This window comes from Lampetra fluviatilis, chromosome 7 (assembly GCF_964198595.1).
Source record: "Lampetra fluviatilis chromosome 7, kcLamFluv1.1, whole genome shotgun sequence".
Classification (NCBI taxonomy): domain Eukaryota; kingdom Metazoa; phylum Chordata; class Hyperoartia; order Petromyzontiformes; family Petromyzontidae; genus Lampetra; species Lampetra fluviatilis.
In genome coordinates, this window is record NC_136281.1 from 16,118,007 (window position 1) to 16,139,262 (window position 21,256).

The window sequence follows — 21,256 nt, forward strand, 5'->3', positions numbered from 1 at the left end:
TGTGACGCTGAGAAAGAAAGTCAGTGCGACAATCCTCAAAAAACCACAGTCACCAAAACAACGTGTCTGCAACGCCACAAGAAGTGCCCTCACCCAGGGGGATGGCCATGGGGATGAGGTGTCCCTCCGTGGGCCCTGTGATGCCCGAGGATGGACGAAGCGCTCTGCTCGGGCTGAAGAGGTACTGGGTAGGCCCGGAGGGCACGGTGCGCGGTGGGCTTGTCTGAGTGCGTGCAGACCGTATCTTCGTACCTGTGGGGTTTAAAAGATGGAGAGAAACAACCTTTACACACGGGCATATTCTACGGAGAATTGGAAACATATTCAAGTTGAATTACTAAGATTTTTTATTTTGCATGTAAGTACCGAACAGTTACCTCCAAAATTATAAGCAATTAAAATGTGTGATTTTCAATAACTGAACATTAGTTTCTTGTGGAATATGGTAATTATCACAGATTATTTAAATTATAAGCAATAATTTAAACTACATTGCAAAGTAAAGGCTTATTTGTGCAAATTATTAATAATAATAATAAGTTACAATTCCTCATTTTAGCATTCAATTATAATGTTTTAAATGTCTAAACACAACATTCACATGCAATAGCTGCATTCAAAAGTAGACCAAGCTAATTTGCTAAACTTTCAGCAGGTCGCACCTGCTGCCACACACGGCGTTGCACAGCACAAACAAAAATCACCAACAAATCAACCGACCTGGGCGAGCTCCACAGAGCGGCGAGCAGAGATCTCCAATCAAAACCTCATGCACGTGCACTCACAAGTACAGACGCAGAAAGTGCGAGCTTGCGAGCGGCAGCACGTCGCTCCCGCACAGCTCGCAAGTTCGGTCGCTCGCTCGCTCGCGGCTGAGCTTGCACACCGGAGCGCGCGGCTTCTGCGTGACCGGAAAAACTCGACCGTGCGCACACGCACAGGCACTCGCACCTCTGACAGTCTCCACGACGCGGGGGGCGGCACGCCGGGCCCTGACGGGCGATGGAGATGCGAGGCGCAGGTACGGCGCGCGCTTGGCCGTCGACCGTCGCGGCTGCTGCTCCAGGCCGCGGCCGTACACGTGGCCCGCCAGGGCCTCCTGCACACGCACGGTGGGTAGCGCGTGCACCCGGCCACGTCAGGCGGTGCCCCTCGACACCCCTGCCTTGTCACCTAGGTGTCCACGGCGGGCACTTATCTAGCCTGCCTGTTGACCCACAAGAGCAACTCGTGATTGTCGACGCCATCCTGGAACCCGAGGGACAGGACAGAGGAAGAGAGAGAGAACTGGCCTGGTCCCTAAGTACCCAGCCCGGGACCTGCATCTCGAACGCAGGGGGGCATTCTTCCCAATCGAACACGAGCAAGACATTATTGGTACACCAGCACCATACTTCTGAACACCATGCGCCGTTTCCCGAAACAATATATAATTAGACACAAGGATGAACGTGCATTTATTAATTAAAATGCCTTATCACTTGGACTTCATCGGAGATCATTTTGGCGGCAACACGCGTGGCCCACAATTTACAGACCTCAGCCCAATCGCACAATCGCAGGCCAGGCATATTTTATCGTGAAACCAATCTCTTCTGATGGCGTGAGATTAGGATTTTCGATTTCCGTTGCCTCTCGCCGCACCGCGCACGAAATCCCCCTGTAAATCTCACGGCGAGCCAGGCCCACCGGGGCTACCACCAACGGCCGACTCATTAACGCCGCGGGTAGATTAGCCTGATTCTTATCTACTAAAATTGGAAAGCAATCTAGACAACATCTGTCGGAGCGAGATTATAAGTGTTCTCTTGCTGTGTACCAGTGTTTTGAGAGGAATGCACCTGTGGATCGTGCAAACTTATTTAATTATTTACGTGCCAGCTTTTTTTTTACTTAACCGCTTACATTTGTTGTGAAAAGGTTATTGTTTTTTTTTCTCTTAATCTGCCTTGCTGTGCAATACAACCGTCGAATGCATGGCTGCTCGTTATAGTTGATACAACGGAGAGATAAACACCAGAATGAATGTCACAGTGAAAGGAAAGAATATCGAAGCTGGCCTGTCGGTAATATCAATAAATACAAAGATACAGGTACATTGTCACGTCCACAATGCCAACAGCAAAAACAACGTTTGGTATAATTGCAATCTGCACGATGCACAGCACATGCCACACTAATCGGCTGCACGCAGGTTAGACAGAAACACACAATAGGCACAAAATAACAGCCCTCACCACCAATAACGACCATTAAACAACGGGGTTGACAACGCGAGAAAAACCTCCACGACCTATCAGCTACTCCAGCCAGCGATCCGCTCCACAGCGGTGGGGGGGGGGGGGCAGGTCAGCCTTGTCATGAAGCGAAACCGTTCCGTCCTTACCGTGGACTCCTGACTCCTCTTCGTCGTAGGCCTCAGCTGGCCACCCGGCACGGAAGTCTTGGCCGGCGCCGCAGTTTTCGCGGGGGCGCGGCGCAGGGGCTGCTCCTGTGCTTGAGCTTTTGGGGGCCTCGCCTGGGACCGCTGCTCACCGCGTCGCGAGCCCCTCTCAACAGACGGGGCCTCGGCAGCGCTCTTGACCGGTCGCTTAGTCTCCGTCTCAATTTCCTCCTGCGATGGGAAGATGAGCAGTCACGGATGATGCGTGGAGATGAAGGCAGCCTCTGAATGCGGTGTGCTAGTTTAGAGAGAGAGAAAATAAACAGTCCCAGTAGGCTAAAGCAGAAAAGTAAATTGGTGCCTGCGTTCGCTTATAAGCACCTTCTTCTTGAAAATGATGTAAAATTACATCTCACTGCAAGTAATAAAATGTTAAATGACGCTGGTGTTTTTATATGAACCCACAGGACAACTGACAGCCTGTTGTTGTACAGGCCACAAGCAAATCAGGTGGTCAAAATATTGGAATGAGGTGCAAATCCTTTCTTCCGTCAACATAGAAACGCCCAGGGTCTCACCATAGCGCAGGTGGCAGTAAATGGATTCCAGTTAAAGCTGAGAAATTTAATCCCAGCTCCCCTCCCGGGACAAAAAAATGGCAGTCGAGAGTTAATGCACCGCTGATGGGAAACAAGGGTTGCAAGATAGATGGAGACAGACCAAGGGAAATGAATAAACAAAAAAAGCAAGAGAACAAAAATGAATTGCCGTGGTCTGCGCTCAGCCACATTAAAGTGTTGCGTGTGATTCTTAAATCGCTGAGTGCCTGAACGGCGCTGGGTGAACTATTCCTGCCGGAGTGGCTGCATGCGTATTTGTTTCCTCGCTCACGTATTCACCCGCAGTAACACCTGCGCTGGAAATGCAATTTGGCCTTCTCATTGCAACCCGTCTCCGTGGGCCCGTCTTTCACCGTTTGATCGATATGCTAATCCGAGCTTCAGGGGAAAAAAGCAACAAAAAACAACCGGCCACTCCCGACAGGTTGGGCAGACTTTGGTGACTTAAATCTCTGAAACCCGTCGGTGCCCGCTGTTCGCTTCTAATTATCGGCGATGGCGGCTATAGGCAGCCGCGCTGCGCTCTGCCGCACTGCCCGCGTAAATCTTACCAAGGCCAACAACGAACTCACCTCAATCTCCTTGCTCATAGCTGAGATCCATTCGTCCACTGTTCTTCTTATCCTCAACTTTTCTTCAGCTCCACTTTAACACAAAGATAAATACAAAGACAAACCCCACATTCTAGCCGTTGCCATGCTAGAAATAGACCACATAGAGATTGGTGAACATAATTCACTCATACCGAATGAAAACATATTAATGACATAAAATTTTATTTATTTATTTATTATTTTAAACACATGCATGTGTCAAATGCTCATCAATAAACATGAAATGACATTATTTAATTTATACATTCCATTAATAATACATAGCCTAATGCTCAAGAGATGCAGGTACATATGAAATGTGTACCTCAGTGAACTTTTTTTCAAAAATGTGGCCTAGGGCACTTTGCTTATTGATTTTTCAAACTGTGATTTATTATTGACCACTTTGTACAGGGCCTTATTTAAAAACAAGCCACCACTGCCGCATGTGAGACTAATCTCCAAAGAGCTCAACAACATGGAGTGCTTACAAAATATATGCCACAGCACACAGTTCCGCCCATAAATGGAGATGGATCGTGCAAAGACACAGAGCCCCCGTATAGCCTAACAGACTGTTGGGGCAAGTGCCGTTAGCGAGTAGCAGCACCGGTTCAGATAATCGTCACCGGTGTTGGTGGCCGTGAGCAGGAATCAAAGTAGTGCTGAGCCCGGTGAGTATATGGTGACATTGGGTGGCCACCGGGGATTCCCAGGTGTTACGAGGGCGGAGATGCGAGATGGCTGGAAGATGCCAGTGCGAGATGTCACCCCCTCGTAGGGTCCATGTTTCCCAGAGTTCTCCGGGTTTCTACCAAGTGCCAAATACTACTAATTCGTCGTGTTGGCCAAACATCTCAATGCAGGAGTGTCACGAAAAAGAGCCTTGAACCCCAGTGAGGCTTTCCTCAGCAAATAATTGGCATTTATTACATAAAGGGTGCTTCAAAAAAATGTGAACAGTACTTAGAATTTGCAACAATACCACAAGAAATGTGCCTCCATGCTCTGGAGACCACCTGGAGAAGATTCCAGGCACGTGTTGACAATAATGGTGAACAAGTGGAGACTCTTTGACTTTTTGAAGCTATTAACATTACATTTGTTATCATGTCACAGTGTATTATCCGTTCTTTTTCCATTAAAACGATAGTCCCACATAAGTGTCAACATTTTTATGAAGCACCCTGTATAAACACACATATATCCAACCTTACCTAGAATTCCATATAAAATACTTTGAGTATTTAAATACTACTTACGTTTTACAAAACTACTGTTGGAAAATAGTATTAAATTGCAAGTTACATGCAATTCCCATCCAAGAGTGTTGTCCCTTGTTACTTTCCTGTATCCTACACTCAACCAACACTTGCCAGAAGCTTTCCTCCAGTCCGTAAATTCATGGCGGTTACTCGAAAGGCTCCAGGGCTCAGCATTAGGCCTTCCCGTGGGATTAAAGCCACGCCACACGCTGTCACTTCCACCTCGACAGGTAGACAAGCACAACTCTGTAAGCAAGCCTTTAAGCATTCATGAGGCTTGAATTCATAGTGGACAAGGCAGTCACAGCCACATCCTGAAGTTTTCATTTCTTATTTACAAATCTGAAGATTCACACACGACACTGCCGGCCAGGGCGAGGGGCACCGGGAACCAACCATGACTTCATAACCATATTCTTGCTTTAATAATTTAGGCAATTTGAATAATTTAACTGGCCCGGAGGCGGGCGGCTCAAAAGCAAGCATCGGGTGTCTCGCCTCCATCTGTGGTGGCCGTGGTGTCGGCACGAGTCTCCCCGCCGCCTCTTAGCTCAATCGACGGCAAAATGAGACCTTTACATCAAACCAGGCCTGCTGCCGCTGCTGCCATTCACTATTGTGTACCAACCGTGTATCCCTTTTCACTCCTTCAATCAGCTGTGTGCTAGTTTCCTTTTTTCATTAGTCCGCCACAGATTATTTCACGCCTTTCTTTTCGCCCGAGATGGACCGTATTGTACGCGAGGCGATTCATATGATCAGTGTGTCCTGTACAACGCCTGATTTATGTACGTACGTATGTCTGCACGGCCGTGAATCAACAGCAACTCAATAAATGATTGAATGGGTAAATAAATAAATACGTATTCTTAATCAACACCTCTCGCTGGCATGATGTAACCGGTAAAATATTTAATGAGTGTTTTATCATCCCACTGCTAAATATAAAATAAAAATTAGTCACATAATTTTTTTGTCAATGAGATAAGCCATATAATGTATTGAATACTGCGTCACATGCGGGCTGAAGCTTTATTTTTGATATCTTATAAACTGGTTTAAATACAACGGGGGGTATAAAGTGTGAATATATTACCGTGAGTCCAAAGGGAAATATGTGATCAGGGCAGCGGTGGGCGTTTGGCCGGCATGTTTGTCACATCGTCCGTAGAGACGTGCACGAGGCAGGCAGCTGCAAACGGCCTCTCCAGGATATTCCAACCGGCAAGAGTGAAATATTTTCATAGTCCCCCGCACACCAAGATCTTGATGCGTTTGATAGGGTACGGCTTTCCAACTCCTAAGTCTTATCTGTAGGAAACATCCCACCTTGGTCCGAAGCCACAGAGTGACCCCCTTCCTCAAATCTCCCACCGTTTGTCAACTGCCACTCTCAGGGCCTCTTGTTCCATCAGATTTTCTGATGATGGAGCTGTTTAAGAAATAGCTGCGCTCGTGAGTGGACGTGGATGTGTGCGTGCAGCGTGCACGATAAAAAAACACAGAAACAAAACGTTGTGTCTTTCGCTTTAAACGAATTATTTGCTGCTGCTGCGTTGGCAGTGGTGCACGAGTACAATCGACGTAAAACAAACTCAACACATTCGTCAATAACACTGTGGTCTTAAAAGAAAAAAAATATGATATGTGGCGTTTTGGGAAATGGCCCTTCTTCCTTGTACATAAATAACATTAATTTGATAATTAAGTCACACTTACGCGCAAAGAAGGAACACCGGGCAACACGTCACCCAGAATACATTTTTTCTTTGAAGGCTGAAGTGTTATTGACAAATGTGTTAAGTTTTAATGTTGATTGTTTCTCTCGTGTAAGTCGCACCAATGTCAGGCCTGCAATCATCATGCGCGTCGCTCACAGAGGACGACCCCTTGCTTACAACATTATTTTGGTCGACTCTTCCACTCTGGATGGCAAAAGGAAGAGGTGAGAGTATTCACATTTTACCTCACCACTGTAGCCTTGACATAGTGCTCCCATACATAACAAATGCATGTTTACAGACAGGGTATCGGCGGATGATGAGAATCGCTGTGAGTCTCTGGCGTCTGAATGTGGGCAGGTTGCTGGATCCTTCTGGATTCCAAGGGTCTGGGCAGTTCTGGCACCGTTGAGCTCCGACATCGTTACGAGAAGCCGACTTCTCACCCACGCATCATTTTCGCCGATGGAACTTTGTGCATCAAATTCCACTTTGCACTCTATCAGTCGCCAGCGACATGGATAAAAAAAACTATTATAGCTAAATGGAAAGAAATTGGAATAACTTTTTTCCTTCTAATTTCATACGAGGCAATGAAATACACAGCACATTCTGACATCTAATAGGACATATTGCACGAGACATTAATTAGAAAACGCGCAAAGGTGTACCGGCTTAGCCACGCTTACACAGCTGCTACCGTTCCGGGGTCTTTTAAGGACCTTGCCACGTCTGACACATCAATGAACAAGAAGTGCACCGTCAGTGCCCCTTTGCTAACGTTGCGCAGATCGCCCGGCCGGGTGACCGGCTCCTACGAGCGCCGGCCAGCGGCCGCTGTGGAGGCAAGGGAGATAAATTTAACAGACGGGCCAAAGAAAGAGACACGCCGCACGCTGATTAAATTCCACCCTTCCAAACGCCGGCGGACAACGGAGTAACTTTCAGGGAAATGAAAGTGTCCGTCATTTTTATCTGCACCTGGTCGCAGGCGAACAAAAACTGTACGTGCGCACTGCTGAACGGTGCACAATGTGTATCGGTTTTAAACGCGCCAGTCGCGCTGATGCCTCCGACTTATTGAAACGTAGATTACCGGAGTGAACAGGCTGGCTATTGGCAGTGCAGACTAAGCCACGGCTGATGCATAGCCAGGTGCGAATGCATCTTGCGGCATAAAACATCTATGAAAACCTAGATTGGGAATACATGGTAAAAATAATAGCTTTTTTTATTGTATACGTGTGTTTACAATAAAAATGTTGAAATTATTTTTGTAATGACACACAAATGCGAAAACTGTCACGAGGGCGGGTTAAATAAATAACAGCCTTGGAGGCAACGATGAAAATCCATGAAGTCCCCTCCACTGCGGGGATTAGAGTGAAATGATTTACAGAGCGGCGCTCGGCACACCTTCAATTTGCTTTCACGCGAACGAGGCGGCGGCGGCGGCGGTAGCGAAAGGTCGGCGCCGCGTGCCCCCCACCCCCCCCCCTCTCGTGATCCCAATTCCAGCCGAGTCGAGAGGTGTTCGCCGAGCGTCGGCACAATCGGAGCGTCGGCCGAGCGGCCCGCACAGCATCCCAACTCCACCCCTCGAGCAGCTGCCACCGTCCCGGCTAACCTCCTTCCGCCTCCTCCCGCCGCCGGCGCTGAGACGCTTGCGATTTTCTTCTTCTATTAAAAAAATCCTCGTAACAAAATAAACACGACAAATACAAGAAACTGCTGACCTGTGACCGACCAGCCAAAGATTTGATCACGCTGTGCTTCACGCTGTATGCTGCATAATCAAGTTGGTGGACGCAATGCGATTACTTTGCGATATCTTAAGACACGGTCGTTTTCCAGTAATTTATCATTTAAACTTGTGTTGCCCTTTCTCGTGCATATCTGTGTAACCTAGACGCTCAGAAGCTGCGGGGCTGGTTCAGCCATTAAAGGACGACTACCTAACATTCTTTGACCGCAGGTTATAAGACATACGATGCAGTCTTTGTTTCACTTGGATGTAGGGACGTCAACACACAAGTACCTCGCATTGTATGCGTCAGTATCACGCCTTCCTCTGCTCATCCGTGAGATTGACAGGGCCAATCTCTGTTGCCGTTCCGTATCATTGCAATTGCACGGCACCTGCGTCTCAGGACACAAACCGAATCTCGCCTACGAGGCCAACAATTCTGAGAATTTCAATTTGCTCTCCGTGCCCGCAGAGACCTTTCTTCTCCCTGACCTCAGCATGGCTCAGTCTCAAGTGGTAATGTCGCCCCACATTTACAGCAAGGGCAAATCCAAATGGACCTAAACAGGGTGTCACGTTACGACGAAAATCCCAACACGCTTGCGGCGCCTTTTTGTTACGATGCAGGAGAACCACACGCGGACACTTTTATCCTAATCCGCACAAGCAGTAATCTAAGTCCTTTAAAATGTTATTAAAACGCGAAAATGCGAGTTCCGCTGCAATCGCGGAGACTGCTTCGCACCGAGGGCTCATAGCAGCAACTCCAAGCCACGGTGCGACGATGCACAGCCCGTCGATCAACGGCCGAAGCGCGGCTACAATTTGCAGACGCGTTTAAGTCGCGACGCTCCGCACTGCGCTTAAAAACGGAAACAATCGTCGGTGATGAATGAGCGGGAAGGACAGCACCGCAAGTGCTGCACTCACCCCCCGCGGGATCGCACTATTGATATTTGAAATACGAACGGGAGTTTATGGACACCCCCATATATAGACAGCAAGCATTACGAGCGAGGTTTATTGGGGAATTTTAATATGTTTAGACAGGCCTCGATAAATATGACAGGCTCTTATGTTTCCAACGCACAAGTGGATTACGTCCCCACGCCCGCTATGAAATACGGCACGGGACAAGGAGCTGTTGGCGCCTGCGCCCGTCGGCCCGCGCTCGTTGCCGCGGCGGCTAAATTATGGATGCACGAAGCGCGCGGAGGAGCGGGAGGCTTCTCCGACGCAAAGAAACCTCCCTGCTCCACAACCTCGGCACGAGCAGGGCCTGCGCCGGGGGGGTGGAAGAGGCTCCCGACCGCCGTCGCATCTGTCCACTCCTCAGATTGCTTCCAGTGATTTGTGGCTCCGGAGTGCGGGGGGAGGCGCGTGCGCCCTGCGCTCTGCGCCACCCTTAATGGATCGAGTGCACTGCGGCGTTTCCACTTGGGGCTGCCCAATGCCGACCGGTGAAATGAAAATCAAGCGGAGGGCCGCATTAAATTTTTTTTTAAATAGGCACGACAAGCAAAGTCAGCGTAAAGAGAAGAAATCGCGCAGAGTAAAGTGTCAACACGGCAGTTCCCTTGTGCAGTGGAACCAGGAACCGGCGATGGTTTCGTGGAAAACACGGAGGGCTGACAAGTCACCTTCACTTAGGTGAAGTCCCTACTTTGGACGCAAGTTGACACATACTGCGCGTCTATACTGGATTCTTTTACAAGCATACCTTCTGCACATACGGGTGGCATTTGATACAGAGCTTATACGTAAATTCATCTTTGATTCTAATATTGCTCTACAGATGATGTATATGACACACCAGTGAGTTGAACTGCACAATAATTACAACAACAAAAAACTTACCAAAAAATGCATCCTTAACACTTCGGGCGTCCCCCGAGTTTGAACATTATTTATGGTGGAGCAGAAAATGCCCTAAATGTTCTGAAGTTTAAATTAGTCATGATGGCAGACAGAGGCAGTCAAGCCATTCGTTACCCATTTGTTGCTCTATTGAATGCCATTATTTCTCCTTTCCCGTCCGCAGAGGCTTGCAGAGGCTTGCTAATTAAAGCTTGATTGTCAGAGCTTGTCCCCGTTTCTGCACCGCAGGGAGACGCCAGCAAACATAAGTGTTCCCTGTATACTACCGGGGCCAATGTGCCTCCGCCACCATAGATCATGTGCACAATCAGACTCTGCTGCAGAAGCAAAGGGGGCGGATTACACGAAAACAAATGCGAGCTACTGCAGCAGCAAAAGCTAATTAGATTAATTGAAACAAAGAATCAGCCATATTTCACAACAAACGCAAAGTCTAAAAACACCGACATCGGGATTTGTATAAACGTAAAATATATATTAGTAAATATCCATGGCCAGACAGCAAACAGAGACATCACGTAATGGGCAAAACGCTGCACGGCAATCGGATTAGCGTTGGCACTGTCCGTGTTTGCCGCTCACGCGGGCGATTTATCCTGCTTTGCCACCTGGCAGACAGAGACAAACGAGGTAAGGCGCCCTCTCGTCTGGGGCAGAGAGCTTCGAATCGAGCTTGTCAATGGAGGGCTCTCTCTCTCTGTCTCTCTCTCTCGCTCTCCTCGGAGGGGGCTGGTGGGGGGGAAGCGCACCCCGGAGAGTGTCAGAGGCGCCCGCTGCTGCCTGCACCACCGCCGGCCGGCCTCCGTGGGCCCCGGTGCGGCAGCGGCGGTGGCCCTCGCTATCGACTCCCTGGCACTGGCGGGCGGAATGCGGCGGCGCACGACAGCATCGATGCAGGGTCAACGAAACGACGGAGGAGCAAGCGCAATGAGCTAGCGACGTGCTACTTGTGCGACGAAGCAGGCACGCACGTGCACCAGACAGTGGGCCTCTTCTCGTGAGAGGAATTTTCGTTTGGGTTCGATTTAACTTCATTTTTACGCTACGGTATGAGAAAAAATTTAAGCAAATGTGTCAGAAAAAAGACGCAATGTGCAGAGACATTACACAAATATGTACAAATACTCTATTTGTTCAAGTACACACGCGGCATATATCGCTATATCCATTATATATTGCAGCACCAATAATTACGTTTTAAGAAATTACAATAAAGTATTTTACGTCTTTACAGAGCCATTTTTTCCCCTTTGAGAATGCACAACAACAGTTACTCAAACATATCATTATCACGTAAAATTCCTCCCGGAAAACATAATTTCGTTTCAACCACTGCCCTTCACATCGCGAGATAATTATCCCACTGTTATTGCGGAATTTTAGTTTTCTTAATAAAAAATCCACAGCCTCGTTTGATTGCCGTCCACGTTAGGCCGTTGGCACCGGCATTTGGAGCCGCGCGCAGCGCAAGGTCGCGGCTTCCGCACGGTGGCCGACAAAGCTTGAACAAGGCCACCGGGGAGGATCAGAAACCTTGCTACGGGGGGGGGGGGGGGGGACAAAAAAACACAGCAGGGTGCAGCCACCGCCCACCGAGGCGGAAGGATGCCAACGATGCGATATTATTTTTGAAGCTATCGTAATAATAATTCTGACTTCTTTTAAGTGACCATGTTTTATACGGAATGGGAAAAGTTACGTGGGAAGGGAACCCCAATAAAGACGGTAAGGCGCACAAGACACAAAAACACACCTTTATCGGTGCTCATGTTCAGTCGAGGGAATCGCATAATTGCCTCGCTCAGCTTCCCGCCAGAAAATATGCGCGGAGGGGGGGTGAAAATGCATTTTCATGTCCACGCCACCGACGTGGACCACAAGGCAGACCACCGTGACCCCTCCAACGGTCGAACCCAACGGCACAAACCCCTGAACCCCCCCGGGCGGGGGTTGCGCGTCGCCGCACGCCGGTGCTGACTGATGCACGGCTGAGAAGACGGCGCTCTCGTGCCCCCTGCTCTCCTGCTGCGCACGTTTGCCAACCCGCAGACGTGACCAGGGGCCCTTTTGTGACTCGAGTAGATGGACAATGTTTACGCGTGAGCATAAGGATTGCTTTGAGAGACCCTGGACAAAGCAATTAATCTCTATAAACAAGTGAATAAATAGGCCTCCCTTGGTATAGTACACACACGTGAAATATGTTGTAGTCCATCAGCCCATGGGCTTTGCAGACCAATATTATCCAGCAGCATTTGTTCAACCAAGCAAACTCCCAACTGCTTTCGACTTTTGGCATCTCATCAGCCAGATGCTATTGGCAATAGCACCCCATCTACAAGATGGGGCACCAACCGATGCGAAAATAAATAATGTATGACATCATGTGCTGTTGTAGAGCATTATGGGAAATAAGTAAATAAATAAATAACGGCTGCCCATCTCTCCAAACATAATGCGCGGAGTCTCCAAAATGGACATTTGAAATTAACAATCGATTTAGAAATTGAATAGACTCCACTTACGTCAAAGTGGACTTTCTCAGAGCAAAAATACAGACCTTACTGAAAGCAAGCTTGAACACAATGGCTCAAATATTTCATTTGTCCTGAACAGCTGCTACACTCTGCCGTTATTATGGTACCTCAAGGATGCTTGCCAAACACAAAAAACCCACCTCATGTGACCTACACACAAGCCAACTGCCACTGCAGTTCATGGACATTTTTCAAGGTTATTGAGACACACAAAAAACGACGCGTACACACATTTTGTCCGACAATAAAGGCGGCCGCTTGTTCTTTCAGCTCGGCGGCGCGGCGTGGCAGAGCGTGACGACGCCGCCGTCGCCAACGGGCGCTCGGGCTGGGCCACGCTGATCATCCCCGTAGCGCGCGCACGGGGAAACCAAACGCCGAGGGCTGGCTTTCGCAAACAAAATACAGTCGTTTTTGGGAAGGAAGTCTCTGCTCCTAAAGATTGTCGGGAGACTTCGGCTGCCCCAGCTGGCTGAGTGGGAGGCAGTCCGACGTCTCGTCCTTTATCGCGTTCACGCATCGCGGGGGGCGGACGGGGGCCCTAAAAAAGAAAACTCAAGCCAGGTGCAAAATATACCCCCTTGGTCCGTGTCCATGGAAGCGCTATCTCCAGCAACAGAACACGGACCGCAGGTTGTCAAGGAAAAACAATGGGCACGTGGGTCGCAGGGACACGGAATAAAAACCGTCGGGATGACACTGACGAGACCGACGTCCCCAAAACAGCATCAGTCGGCGTGCTCCACGTTTTCAGTTATGCCCCTGGCAAAAACTGCGATAAGACACCGGTTAATATGGCAGTGACCTTTTCTATATTGGTGACAAAAATTTGTCAAAGTATTTTTAATTTGGTACTTTGGTTTAAATATGTTCACTAACCTTTTACATCAACCTTGTATTATATTACATTCTCGTATATTACATTATCACATTACTTTGTTTTTGAAACCACAAGTTAAGTTTTTTTACGTCATTAGCTCTTTCATGAAACAATTACAGCCCACCTTGAGCCATTCCCCAACTGGAATATGCTGCCTCAGTGGCACTACTACGAACGTGTTGCAGAAAATACTCAACATTTTTAAAAATCCACTTATTGCAATTTCGGTTCGCAAACAGCCAAGCGTAAGGCACAAGTCATCCCGTATTTGACGAGTGCAATATTAAATAACCTGCTTCAGATTCATGTATACACGACAACAAATGCGGACATGAGTGGTATTTTTGGTCTGCGTGGGTTTCTTTGTAACGATTGCATTGTTTATTTGCCGCCAGCACTGCCAGTGCGCGTGCCACTCTTGTCGTTGAAGATAAACCCCCGAGCGAGGCGCTTGCTGAGAGAGCGTTTGAATGCGCGTCACACAGCATATGGCCAACCCAGTTCCCACGGCAACCACTGAACCCACCTTCAATAAATGAAATACTGTACCGGCTCTTTGCAGCGAGGATGCTGTTATCTGCAGCACAAAATTTCCAGGCCCCTGAACTGTGCTTTACTGCACGCAGAAATCTACTAATGACCTCCACTAAGTTGAACCAAATCTAGTTAAACGTTTAACTACTTTAAAATAAAGGGGGCATGTTCTTTTATAAATTCCATTAAGATAAAGGACCACATGCAGAGGCGTGTGGGGGGGACGGACATTAGACAAATTTGAGGAGCAACAGGCAAAGAGGAGGGGAGGGAGAAAGACAAAAAGCGAGGAGATTTATCACGACACACGGGCGCCTGCCTGGCCTGCCTGGCGATGATTAATTAATCAGCACACGAGGGAAGAGAGTGCAGTCGTAGCAAATGCACTACGTCCATCCTTTCATGCAGAATGATGGGAAATATACACCGAGTCCACCGCCGTACCACCCTGCAGCCTTATCTCAACAGACCTTGGGAGAAATGCAGAGCCGGTTGGTGCTTGAGGCTCACTGCCAGAGTGAAATATCACCGCGACGCACCCAGGTCTGGGATTAAATCCCAAGTGCCATGGTGGCGAGATGTTATCTTCCTTGCCAGGTATGCAGGAGGTCGTGGGTTTGATCCCGACCTGAACGCCTGTAATATTTGGAGTCCGCGTGTTCTCCCCGTGGTCGTGCGGAGTTCTCTCCAGGTCCTCTGCTTTAACCCTCCACATTTAGAAACATGCGTTTAGATGATTATGCTGCGACTATAAATGTCCACGTATGATGATTATTACGTGAGCCACTTGGATGAGCTATGTGTGGCCAGGTCACCTCCAAAAACGAGCTGATACCTCAGTGGGCTTGACATGGTAAATAAAATAGTTTCGTATAGTTGGAGCAAAAGTGCTTAGTATGGGGCACTCTCTCCTCTGGGCTGGAATTCAATTGGCGTCAAGGACAATGCCAGAGAGTCCTGTCGTGAAAGGTGTGTCCTCTTACAGATGACACATTAAACCCAAGTCACATCCACTCTGGGGCCATTAATGACCACGTGGCATTGTTAGATAACAGCAGGGGGGGTGTTAACCCGGGTGCCATAGATAGGAACCCAATGAGCTCAACGATAAGATCTCTGGCCCAGCCAAACATCTCACACGGGGGTTATTTTCCAAAAGAAGTTATTTCTATGTGCATATTGAATTTACAGTGGATTTTTTCAATCCACTGCTGGATGAACACCTCCACACACCGTGTTGGTTTTGAAGGCTAATGGTGTGGACTGGATGAACTGTAGAAATTCTATATTCAGTGTATACAGTAAGAGAGTTTTCACGTATTTGAATATATTACATCCATTGATGACAAAACAATAATGTTGCACTTGCAATGTAATCTTTAATTCTGGGATTAAATCCAATCCAAGTGATTGTCAACGTGAATTTCTGCGCCACGCTGCCACAGCCGTGATTGACAATTCTGAGAAAATGGGTCTCATCTCACTTTCAAATCTTTTCACAACCGAGGAAATGAGACACGCTAAACTGCCTACTCTTGGAACCAAAACCAGATGACCGCGATTGCTGGGATAATGGTGTGAAGAAGAGCTTCACAGCTCATCGGATTCTGCCAGTGTGAATAAATATTCTGATTCTGATTTACGGGTCCTGAGCCACTCAGCCACCTCGTCCATTTAGCAGTGCTCCGCGTTTGTCATTAAAATGGGATAACTGGAAACATTTGAAATTGTCATGTAAAAATTAAAATTGCTAAGAAATTAAATTCTCATTCCCAAAATGCTTTTTGGTGAAAAGGCACTTAACACGTTCCTTCAGAGTGGGCAGGTAGGAACTTGGTTGGACAGCGCATTCGTGCACGACAGAAAGCTCGCGGTCACGTGATGCACTTCAACCAATCCGGGAGCGTACATGTTTAAGAGGGGCTATGCACGACAGACAAATAATCTTATTTTTTATATATATAGGTAAAAATCTGAAATCTGCGCACATTTTTAAATATGGCATTGAATATCTTTAAATATGCATGCACAATAAAGGTAGCAGGCCTGCCTTGCACAAATCGCACAGAAACGACGGCCACGACAGGACGCCCCACACCGTCAGTACCACAGGCTATGTGTAGAGAAACATTGATGAAGAAATATTGATAAGTACATGAATTAATAATCTTTGGGTCTTTCGGTAAAGTCACGTAGATAGGTTCAAAGCAAATAACAAAAACTACGATGTTTCAATCGCAACACAAGCGGTCGTCATCAGGAAAAGGGGGTTAGCCTCTAAAGGCAAACTGTCTATAAAGGTTTGAAATGGGCGTAGCCCAAGTGTCGTCAGCATGGGCGGGGCAGCTGATGTTAATGTCAGTGATGGCACTCGTAGAGGGCAACGACGGCGCTGGTGGTGGGTTTCCACAAATTAAAGGGCTGCCAAGTAATCATTGCACCTCGCCTTACACACTCTCACGGCTGACGAAGGAGGTTGCTGCTAGAGGTGATGGTAGTAGTGGGCAGTGATGGTACCGTTGATGGGCTTCCACCAATTAAAGGGCTGCCATACCCATCTTTTCAGTTGAAATTGTGTCTATGTCTGTATATATGGATGGCTTCATGAACAAATCTTTTTCCTGATGACGACCACTTGTGTTGCGATCGAAACGTCGTAGTTTTTGTTATTTTCTTTGAACCTATCTACGTGACTTTACCGAAAGACCCAAAGAATATGAATTCCTGCAGTCGCGAATGCTTTAAGTCAATCTTGATTTGAAGCTTTCGTGACTGCAGGAATCCATACTCTTTGGTTCTTTCGGTAAAGTCACGTAGGTATAAAATAAAATTAAGACAAGTTGAATTAATAACTGCTGTGTTTTTCACACCTGATAATGATTGCTTGTGTTGCAGTCGAAACGTCGTGATAATTTTATTGTTTTATATTTTTATTATTTTATTGTTTCTGTTCTACGTGACTTTACCGAAAGAACCAAGAATATTAATAAAAGCAATTACAAATGTTGCGCGGTAACCAGTTGCAATCAATTTGGTTAGGAGCAGGCCAGACAGATACGACGTGTACAATATCTCCATTGCAGTGGAGACACGGGCCGGATGACACTACAACTAATGCGTTGTCAAATTTTAAACACTTATCCAAAATAATGCCGTGAAGAGATATTTTCGGGAAGCTACATTCGCCATATATTTTTGCAACACAAATACAACGTGGACTTTGTGCTGCGTATGAATGCAGCCGCATCGCAAGGCGCCGTACTAAACCTAAGACTCGCGTGTCATGGCCAACTACCCAAACACAGGGAGATAGACACAGGTTTCCTCACTTTATGCGGGTTCGGTTTGTTCAAAACTTTGCGTACATGCGGCTAACCTATTTCGACCTAAAAATTCGCTGTATGCAGTTTAGGTTCACTCATATGTAGCTATGCGGTCGGATGTGGGACAACACTGTGTGTGTACTGTGTGTGTACTGTGTGTGTGTATACTGTGTGTGTGTGTACTGTGTGTGTGTATTGTGTGTGTGTGTACTGCGTGTGTACTGTGTGTGTGTATACTGTGTGTGTGTATACTGTGTGTGTATACTGTGTGTGTGTGTACTGTGTGTGTGTACTGTGTGTGTGTACTGTGTGTGTACTGTGTGTGTGTACTGTGTGTGTACTGTGTACTGTGTGTGTATACTGTGTGTGTGTACTGTGTGTGTGTATTGTGTGTGTACTGTGTGTGTACTGTGTGTGTGCACTGTGTGTGTACTGTGTGTGTGTGTACTGTGTGTGTGCTGTGTGTGCAGCTGTCTCCTTGTGCGGTTTCGTTTTGTGCGCCCTCTTTTTGGAACACATCTACTACCACCGCATAGAGCGAGGGAAACCTGTAAATGTATTTATATATACTCATATTATGAGGATAAATAGTTTGTATATATCTTATCACTACGTTCTGACAAGTCGTATTATGAATAGGGTGCCTTAATTGGGGAATCTTCACTCACTTTTTTGTACCTCTGCCCACAGCTGAGACCAGAACCCAGGTCACTCTTCCAAATGAGACGACTGTATCCTGTGATCTCTTGAGTTCTCACTTGGTTAAACAGAATGAACTTGAAACCAGAGGTGTAAATCGGACACCCAATGTGCTACATGCCACGGTCTCTCAGATCCCCGGCAATGTCAAATAATCCATCTGCCAATCCCCGCAAATCACCGCGAGAACCGGCACAAGCCCACGCAATCAGCGGAGCGCCGGGGTGGGCAACGGGCAGGACGCACGCGTGCGCAGGACACGCGCACCTGTGTAGCCTTCGACTCGGTCGGCAGGCGCAAAGGGCGCGCGGCAGACAAACGGCACCGCGAGCGACGCGCGGGGCGCAGGCAGCGGAGGGGCGCGGGGCAGACGCGCCGGCCTGTCCGGCGTCCCCACAGCGGCCGCCGCTCTCGCCGCCGGCAGTAGGCGGCCACGCGTTCACCAACCCAGACGCACGCGCTACGATTGGGTGCCGCCGCCGTTCCGTTGCACTTTAAGATAAGGGAAGAAAATGAGCTGTAACCACGTGTGAGAACTGGGATGGTACAAGGTTTAAAACGGGTTGTACTGCTTTGGAAATGCAGTTATCTTAAAATCTCTTGTCTTCCAGGAAATGGCAGTGATTTATAATCAAGGCTTTTGTGCAAAGATTGCATCTGGAGATTGGCTTATTTGGCCAAAAGTGCTGAATTTAGCAGTGGCAAAAGCGTGGTTAGCGATACAAATCTGACCATGTTTGCAAACATTGAAAGGTGAGCCAGTACCCATACAGAATGAAGTAAGCTCATAACAACAACATCCACTATGAGCAAAGTCCTACTTAACTGAGAGATGCATCCAGCTCCCAAGACTACATGGAGTGCAAAATGAATGATAAGCTTCGTGGTAAGCCATTTTATTGCATAAATATGAACACAATTGTTGACCCATGGCTCTGGCAAAGGAGGTCATGTTGTTTTCCATCAATGTAATGCTTTGTTGTTATTTTTCCACCATTGCTGAAATATAATAGCTTCCTGAAGCACTCACATATTAGAGAAGATTATAATTTTAACCACGAGTTGTTGATAGGAAACTGCAGCGTGACGGCCTCGTTAGTAATTTCCGTAAACTGCAGGGGATGGTGTCTGCCGGATTAGTCATTGTCGCATGCCGCTCAGTCGCAAGTCAGGACGCGCAGAGCGAATCCGTTTTCTACGAGCCAATCAAACCGCACGGTAAGAAGAACAACAGTGTATACAGCTTCATCCAAAACATTGACACGAGATTTAATTTACTGAATGCCCCCTACGCCTTGCCCCACGGCTTAGCACCTTCTCAGTAGCACGTGCTCTCGCGTAATTATATCTAACGCAACGTCGGTGATCACTTCGACAGCGCACGCCTATCAGCCCAGATCTTGCAGGAATGCCAGGAGCTGATCTAATTTAATCCTTTTTAATTCTGTTCCGCAAGGGCTCACATCATGCAAGGGAAAGAAAGTCAGCAGCGCATGACTTGGGATCACGCGCAAAATACGCTTACATCAGATTTACACAATGGCCGAACTAGGCCAAAGTGAATGCCTCACGCACGCAGCAAGCAGTCCTTGTTTGTAACATGAAAATCATACCCGTTGCATCAACCGTATCAAACGCCAGCACGCACGCTCACAAAGAGAAATGCTCACAAAGAGAAATGCTCGTTGAAGGGGAGCAAAAATAACAACAGCAAAAGGAAAAATGTGTTCATGTCGCGAAGAGACCCGTTCACGACTGCTTTATGAAAATAACAAAACGTGACATTTCTGAGTAAATTACCACAGGCACAAGGCTTTTGTAAGGTATGGGATTAATTGCCAAGAAGACTTTAAACAGTCTCGAGAGAGTAGAGACTTCAAAGAAAAGCACGTAGCAAGAGGACAGAACGAATAAACAATAAATAATCATTTAACTGATAAAGACACATAGCTGACTGGTGTGCGGCATGTCAAGATAGTCCTAAGGACAGCTCCTCAGCTGGGTTTGTGACCATGACGTCGGATGCGTTGATAAATGGAAGGGTGGCGCATAAATAAAGAGCGGGAGTTCACAGAGTCAATTACTTTTATCTACAGCATCGTCTCCCAGGCCCGCTCCGTGCACTCTGCATCTGATTTACGCTGCGACCTCACTTTTAAATCAACGCGCCCCCTGGTCTTGACGGTCCCCACGCCGAGCCCTAATGACTCACACAGCGGCGGCCCGGCCGACGATCGTCGCAGCGGCCGTTGCCGGATTCTTGCGACCGTTCAAGTTTGCAGCCGCGTGCGTCGTGGAAACCCTCATCACCCTCACGGACATCGGGGGAGCCGGGGCCGTGGGGTCAGTGGGTTTACAGGGGAGCGTTAGCTTCGAGAAGATGCCGGTTTATTGGGAAAACGTCGCGAAAGTTAAAAATAATAACGTAACGGCTGCACTTACCCACACCCCACTGATAAGTGAATGTCCCACAGCGACGACAAAAAAAAACTTGACAAGTGGATCTCGGTAGACGTGGCCAGCAAAAACGAAATGCCCGTTGCGCGTGCAGCAAACGCGCGCGCACGTTGACCCCGAGCAACGGGGCGAGGACATCGCCACTCACCTGCCCTCGGCGATCGCTCCGAGCAGCAGCGCGTAGTTGACGGCGCCGTCGCGACCCCGCACCACGGAGCGCAGGTTCTCCTCCAGGTTCCTGCGGTTGTCCTGCACCTGATGCAGCGTCCGCCCGGCCTCCTCCAGCAGGGCGGCCTCGGCTCGGGAGGCCGCCGTCCGTGGCGCTCGGGCCGGGGAAGCGTCGAGCGGCGCGGGGGCCGCGACCGGGGCCGGGGCGGCGGTGGCAGACGGACGGGAGGGCCGCAGCGCCGGCCCAGCGACCCTCACCGGGGGTTGCGCCGGGATGCGCGGAGCCGAGGGCAGCGGCTGTCCGGGGACAAAACGCACGCGCGCGCGTACATACATACGCACACGTACGTACACAAGGATTAACCGACACGCAAGATTGACAGCATACAAGTAGCAAATTAGTGTCATGCATTATTTATGGGTTTACTGTGCAAAGGTTGAAAAGAAAAAC

The 21,256-nt window shown here is 48.2% G+C and overlaps 1 protein-coding gene across 5 annotated transcripts in view; it reads right to left on the reverse strand.

Moving 5' to 3' along the window:
• The window catches only part of KIAA0586 (KIAA0586 ortholog), a 187,923-nt gene that overhangs the window by 29,056 nt on the left and 137,611 nt on the right, over nt 1–21,256 (reverse strand). For all 5 annotated transcript variants that reach the window (XM_078858668.1, XM_078858670.1, XM_078858671.1 and 2 more), the window contains 5 exons: nt 20,786–21,102; nt 3,576–3,648; nt 2,387–2,614; nt 952–1,099; nt 94–252 (listed from right to left, as the gene is read on the reverse strand). In XM_078858668.1, the coding sequence (XP_078714794.1) occupies nt 94–252; nt 952–1,099; nt 2,387–2,614; nt 3,576–3,648; nt 20,786–21,102 (925 nt within the window). The remainder of the gene's footprint in view (nt 1–93; nt 253–951; nt 1,100–2,386; nt 2,615–3,575; nt 3,649–20,785; nt 21,103–21,256) is intronic.